Source organism: Setaria viridis, chromosome 8, assembly GCF_005286985.2.
Source record: "Setaria viridis chromosome 8, Setaria_viridis_v4.0, whole genome shotgun sequence".
Taxonomy (NCBI): domain Eukaryota; kingdom Viridiplantae; phylum Streptophyta; class Magnoliopsida; order Poales; family Poaceae; genus Setaria; species Setaria viridis.
The window spans coordinates 5,606,549-5,613,839 of NC_048270.2; the positions used below are offsets into that span (position 1 = coordinate 5,606,549).

The 7,291-nt window shown below is 46.7% G+C and overlaps 1 protein-coding gene across 1 annotated transcript; it reads left to right on the plus strand.

The window, feature by feature from the left end:
• The first annotated feature begins 862 nt into the window (after positions 1–862).
• LOC117866581 (uncharacterized) lies at positions 863–2,357 on the plus strand. Its single transcript, XM_034750823.2, has 3 exons — positions 863–1,183; positions 1,308–1,437; positions 1,606–2,357. Exons 1-3 carry the CDS (start codon positions 1,051–1,053, stop codon positions 2,183–2,185), a joined length of 843 nt encoding a protein of 280 aa, XP_034606714.1. The 5' UTR covers positions 863–1,050; the 3' UTR covers positions 2,186–2,357.
• The last annotated feature ends 4,934 nt before the right edge of the window (positions 2,358–7,291 follow it).

The window sequence follows — 7,291 nt, forward strand, 5'->3', positions numbered from 1 at the left end:
TTTTAAGGAGGGAGGGAGGGGGTTGTCATGCTTTCATGTAGTTGCACTTTGATTCCTATTTTGATTCATGCATGTGCACAAGACCAAAATTACATTTTTATATTGTTTTATACCGGATAGCCCCAATTTGCATCTATAGTGAAAAAGCAATGAATAGTCTAGAGATAGAAATTTTTTATAAAAATTCATGAGAATCGCATGCGTGTGATGACATGATATAAATTACCATAGAATCTATTAAAAAAATTATAGATGATAACATGAGTAAAAGTTACCTACAATATAAATAACCATAAGAATCGCATAGCTGCACTAACAATTTGCACATCCTTCTAAAAACAATTATAGCACAGTATTAAATCTTTTTTAAGAGCAATATTTATACAGAGTTAATTGCTACAGTACAAATATCCGGCCCACCATAGCTGAAAACAGAACATAAACCGAAGGCAAACCTGCCAAATAACTTCACCTACCCGCAGCTGGGTACAACCGCAGGGTACAACTAACAAGCCCCCCCCTGCCAAAAAAAACAAACTGAAAAGCAAAACCAGGGAAAAAAAAAAGAGAGGCAGCAATAAAAGAATCGGAAAAGGGAATAGGACAAAGGGCACTCAAGTGAAGCACACCTACCTACCAAATCCAGACCCCCCCCCCCCCCCCCCCCCCCCCCCCCCCCCCCCCCCCCCAACTAACCACTCGCCCGGCCCCACCTCCCGCTCCCCTCCGCCCCCCATCACACCAACTCGGTCAAATGGCATGGCTCACAGCGATCCGGGTCAATGGGGCCCTCACCCCCGCTCGCTCCTCCCCCCTCCCCTCGTATAAAACCAACCACCCCCTCCCTCCCCGTCGTCTCCCCTTGTTCACGAAAAGCTCGCGCTGCCGAAACTCCATCGCCGCCCATCACCCAAGCAACGCGCCTGCCCCCTCGTCTTCTTCTTCCTTCCTCTCTCGCGGGCGACGGCCGGACTCCACTCCGCGAGGCCGGAGCAGGATCGAAGGAGGGAGGAGGAGGAGGAGGATCTACCTGCGGCGGCCGCGTCCGGCATGGGGAGGTCCCCGTGCTGCGAGCAGGCGCACACCAACAAGGGCGCCTGGACCAAGGAGGAGGACCAGCGCCTCATCGCCTACATCAAGGCCCACGGCGAGGGGTGCTGGAGGTCGCTCCCCAGGGCCGCAGGTGCGTGTACCATGCGAATCCGTCCGGCCATCTAGATGCCTTTGGATTTGAATGATGATGTTACGAGATGGCCGGGAAGATGCGTGTGAGTGTGATATGATACTTACGGCGGCGCGCGGTGCAGGGCTGCTGCGGTGCGGGAAGAGCTGCCGGCTGCGGTGGATCAACTACCTGCGCCCCGACCTCAAGCGCGGCAACTTCACCGAGGAGGAGGACGAACTCATCATCAAGTTCCACGAGCTCTTCGGCAACAAGTAAGCTGCTGCGTGCTGCCAGTCCTGGCATATATACCATGTATATCAAAGATCACTAGATCAGAGCATTCGTCAAGGAATCAATCAGCCAGAGTTATTACCTGGGGATCGGAGGAAGGATTTTCTTTTCTTTTTTTTCTGATCGTTTATCTCTTCTCTTATCGTTAGATGGTCGCTGATCGCCGGGAGGCTGCCGGGCAGGACGGACAACGAGATCAAGAACTACTGGAACACGCACATCAAGCGCAAGCTCGTCGCCCGCGGCATCGACCCGCAGACCCACCGGCCGATCGCCGCCGCCGCCAGCGGCGCGCCGGGGCAGCAACAGCAGCAGCATTACCAGCTGGAGGCGCCGAAGCTGCACGCCGCCGCCGCTCCGGGCCATCACCACCAGCAGGACCATTTCGAGGTCATCTCGAACTCGCCTGAGGCCTGCAGCCGCAGCAGCGACGACGAGCCGCGGTCCGCCACTCCTCCACCGCCGCCGGCGCCGCCGCGGCGGCACCTCGACATCGACCTCAACCTGTCCATCAGCCTGGCGCCCTACGAGCCGCCGGAGGACTCCTTCAAGCCACTGAAGCAGGAAGCGGCGGCGACAGCTGGACACGGCAATGCGACGGCGGCGGTTTGCCTGTGCCTGAACAGCCTCGGGTACCGGCCGGGCGTCGAGTGCGTCTGCGGCGCCGCCAGGCAGGAGCAATGGGCTCGGAATTTTTTACAGGCAGCACCCTGCTACAGAGGCCAATAGTAGTGTAGCAGTAAGAGTGATCAGTGACGACATAATCTTGGAGGGGATTATCGAGGGAGGGAAGGGGGCAGATATAATAGTTAATTAACTAGTTAAAAGCCACACATGCTTAGCAGCTCTCTGTAACATGCACCATGGTTCTATGAGGAAAATGTGCTCTCGTTTTGTCGCTTCCGAGCCCTCGGGCAACGTGTTCATGCCACATCCCTCCTCAACAAATCATCTTTGGCGACATGCATATAGTACTACCAGTTCATGATCTCTGCTACCTCCACCTACCTCCTCTGTCTGTTGCTTGTCTTTTCAACACTAAACAAGTTTTTAAAAAAAACCCTTATGATCTTCACCTAGACGTGCTTGAATCCACCCAAGGGAAACCTTTGCAAGATGCATGAGCCATGGCTGCCCGAGATGCTGAAAGTGAATGGGGTTGTGTGCTGGTGGTTACGGGGGAGAGTCAGTCAGGTCAGGTCCCGTCCCTGAATGTCTGCAACCACATGACCACTCGGTGAGAAACAGGGAAAGGATGGCGCCGATTTTTGGCTCCAAAAGAGATTGTCTTGTAGAGCGAAGGGAAGGGAGTTGGGTTGGGAGCATGTGAGCGAGATGCCCTTGCTCCGGTTGGTTAGGTAGGTAGGTAGAAGGGGTGGAAGGGGTGTTGGCGAGTGAGTGAATGCAGAGGGGAGATAAAGTGCCACGGAGGAGCGGCATGGATTGGGGGAAGCTTTTTGGTTTCTTAATGACCAGTCTGGCCGGAGCGCGGAGGCGATGGGAGGTGGTGGTGGTTGGTGGTCTGATCGATTGCTAGTTTTTATCATGGATCAGGGATGGCCTGCCTGATGCTGTAGTCTATGGCTGGTAGCAGCAGTACTGGATCTTTTGGAGCAGAGTGGGGGCCAGTAATGGTGATCTAGGCTACCTTCATCACAAGTTTAAGGAGGACAGGACAGCAGTGGTGAACTCTAGTCTCTGGGTGTGGTGAGGATCTTCCAGAAAAGAGCCATATACTTGACTGTTGTAGCTACTACAGACGTACAGGAATCATTTACCAATGGATGGTGCAGAATGCAGACCAGCTCCTCTTTCACTTCAATAACAGCAACAATTTTCTTTTCGAAACAAAAAAGGCATGCAAGCATTCCTCTTCTTTTTTTTCCCCCCTGGTGAGAGGGCAATGTAGAATGCCAGTATACCATTCATTGTAAAGGAAGGGTTGAGATGCGATAATGCTTTCTTCAAGAAAAGAAAAGAAATGCGATAATGCTATTCTGATAAATCATAATGCAATCGAAGGAGAAGATTATATTCTTAGGCCTCTCAAGTCTGGAGTCAAAGGAAAGATGAGACCTGTAAATAAATTACCGGTGATGCAGTAAAGGTAAAATCTAGGCCTATTTATTTTTCCTTATAATTATTTGCAACATGGTTCTCCACTTATCTTGTAACATAAGCAAGGCATCAGTTAAAAAATGGATGTTAATTCTCCCTTTGTGGCCTAATGTCAGGCTACCCATCTTTTGCAAAGATTCGCAATATCTGAATTCCTAGATGACAAAATAAGCAGGTAGGAAAACTCTTCCCTTGGAAACTACTAGTTTGTTACCTCTTCATATTAGTAGTGACAAAATAAGAGAGGTCACCAGACTAACAAGTTGATGCACACCAATTATATATGGTGTTAATATTAGTAAGAAATCACTGGACAGATCTGATGAAGTCAGATTTACTCAGTCTGTATATAACATGTGTCAGATGCATACCTCATTTTTCTCCAGGTGTAAGCCTCTCTATGCAGGTGCGGTATGGGACTAGACATCAGGCTAAAATTTAGTTCTTGTCACATCGAATATTCGGATACTAATTAGAACTAAACATGAGCTAATTATAAAACTAATTGCAGAAGCTATGAGCTAATTCGAGAGACGAATCTATTAAGCCTAATTAATCCATCATTAGCAAATGGTTACTGTAGCACCACATTGTCAAATCATGGACTAATTAGGCTTAATAAATTCATCTCGCGAATTAGTCTTCATCTATGCAATTAGTTTTGTAATTAGTTTATATTTAATGCTCTTAATTAGTATCCAAACATCCGATGTGACAAGGGCTAAAGTTTAGACCCTAGCATCCAAACATCTGCATAGAGAGGCTTACACCTGGAGAAAAATGAGGTATGCATCTGACCCATGTTATATACAGACTAAGTAAATCTGACTTCATCAGATCTGTCCATTGATTTCTTACTAATATTAACACCATATATAATTGGTGTGCATCAACCTGTTAGTCTTGTGACCTCTCTTATTTTGTCACTACTAATATGAAGAGGTAACAAACTAGTAGTTTCCATGCGAAGAGTTTTCCTACCTGCTTAACTTTAGCTAATTAAGAGTATTAAATATAAGCTAATTACAAAACTAATTGCACAGATGGAGACTAATTCGCGAGACGAATCTATTAAGCTTAATTAGTCCATGATTTGATAACGTGGTGCTACAGTAACTATTTGCTAATGATGGATTAATTAGGCTTAATAGATTCGTCTCGCGAATTAGCCCAGAACTTCTATAGTTAGTTTTATAATTAACTCATGTTTAGTCCTTCTAATTAGCATCCGAATATTTGATATGACCAGGGCTAAATTTTAATCCGAGGATCCAAACACGCCCTAAACTGAAACAAGTAATTGCCAAAATTAGTCTTCACTCAGAGGCCGGAGCTGAATAAAATTATGCACGAGTCAATATCAACAGTACACAGATCTCATCACACCCGTGTAAGGCATGCACGTGACATCTGTATTCGTAGTGAAGCACCTCTCCCTTTTGTTGGTGTTCCTAGCTAGGAAAAACTATTCGCAAATCCCATTGATTGGATCTCTCTGAGATATCTAAACGAGCACAATTAAAAACTGGGATACTTAGTCGAGTAGTTGTTGCTACAAGAAAGTCTGTTCACTGGAACTGTGCCAAAGCTAAACGTTGACTTAATAACCAAAGAACTCCTGGTGGGAAAAAAGAACTGGCTCATCTTGTCTAGTCAAATCGCGCACGCTAGCTAATAGCCAACAGAGAGCGAGTCCAGTGGAAACATATGGCAATAATTAAGATATCAACAGATCTTATGTAACGATTTGTCCAGATATGTCTGCGAAAATTTTTATCTTGCAAACACATCAGCTGCAGCAGAATTTCCACAGTTTGAATCAGTGAGGACTTGTGCGATCCAATAATTCTCTTGGCCGAGCCGAGGGTTAAAAGTGCTCTAATGTTTGAAAAAGAAAGTTTCCTTGAAGGAAAGAACCACGCTCGTGACATGAACCTTCCACCCAATAATGCTTCCATTCATGCATAAGATTGCTGACTCACTGTAATTTGTACAATGACCTGTGATCTACTGACAAGATGAATTATTTTACAGGTTGGCCGGCAGGATCTTATGCAAAACTTTCTAACAGGCAGTGACTATAGAGGGGCTAACTGCAAATGCAGGAAAAAAAGCGGCCAAGAATCTCTGTGACTGCAAAAGCTCCTTCCCATTTGACCACCTGAATGCATGATGGAGCAAACATATTCTTAGCCCCCTCAACAATCGCCAGAAAGGACGCAGATGACAAAACAATTCCCCACCGAAATATGAAGTATCGCTCTCCTTTTCCCCTTTGTGCTGACCCCCAGTGGTTCAAGCAAGTGTGGACCTCCATCCATATTCTTAGCCGATGATGATTCACTATGTTCCTCTGGATAGGCACGAATTTAACCGGAACGTCCTACGCCTATGACCATGCATGCAGGAGTACATACGGCACTGCTTGATCCATTCCAGATCATGTGACCGGACGATCACGGTTTCATGAGTAACAAAATGTTGAAAACTTCCTTGTGAATTTGCATCTACATTCTCGACCACTCAAAATTATCACAATCCACTCACTTGCAAAAAAGAAAAAGAATCAGAATCTTCACGGTGAAGGAGATGCCACCAGCACCAACTTGGTAGAGGATGATGAAGATGACTGTAGTAATGGATGGACAAGGAGAGGGCGGGAATGGAATAAGCGCTAAGGTTTTCCAGGGGAAACATGGGGCGGTGGTAGTTGGTGGTTGGTAGCCCACATGACATCACCCCAAAAGACAGCAGCAGCCACAGGCCACAGCCGGTCTTCTTCTTCCCACGAATCCCCGGGCTGTGCTTTTGCGTGCACCCACAATTGCCAATTGCTCCCATCTCATCTCCGACCTCAACCATCCTTTTCAAGCGTCATTTTCCAATGGCTTGGCAAGTTTTTTTTTATGGCATTTCGGAAAAAGCGTTCTCTTTTGCTGGGGCTCACCTTCTAGAAGCCCAAGTGAAGTGACTCCTCCGTCCCAACCCCAATGACTGACTTCCCAAGTGTGGTCAGTGGATGCAGCGTCCGCTTGCAAAACTATCTCTATCAGTGAGCGGCAATGGATGCGAAAAGGCGGGCGATATTGCGGGTCACCTAATTTTTTTTCAGAAAAGGAGCAGCTGCTACAGTCCAGGAAAAGTTGAAAGTGATATCAGCCGGCTGTTTCATAGTCTTGGCCGAGGCAACAAAAATCCAACAGCTTATCGATTGCTAACTTTAGTGGAAGTCCAATATTCATCCTTTTATGTTAAGTTACACGGTTTTGGATCACCCTGGTCCACCAACGGCCAACGTTTGTTAAACAGTCAGGATCGATGTCGCTAAACTTTGGTGTACACCTCTAAGATCATGTCATCCATTTGTGTGGTATCCAGTGAGTGGTAACTTGTATCTGGTGGTCGATATGCTGATCTTTTGTTGGAGAATAAAAGCAATCTTATCTTCCTGCCTAACCATCCAAATATCACATGTTCATGATGCTCAATCCCACTTAAGAACTTCGTCCTCTTGTCATACCTAGATGAGCGTCCTTTATGTGTACATGGTACGTACCTGGTTGTGTAGAAGACACAATGCGTGCTTTGAGTATGGGCAGGCAGTCCAGCAAAAGTATGCATCCTCACATATTGCCATATGTGATGTAACCTACAAAAACGACATGAAAACCATACGCCGCAATTACTTAGTCTTGTTCAGTCAGCATCCTTGAAGGT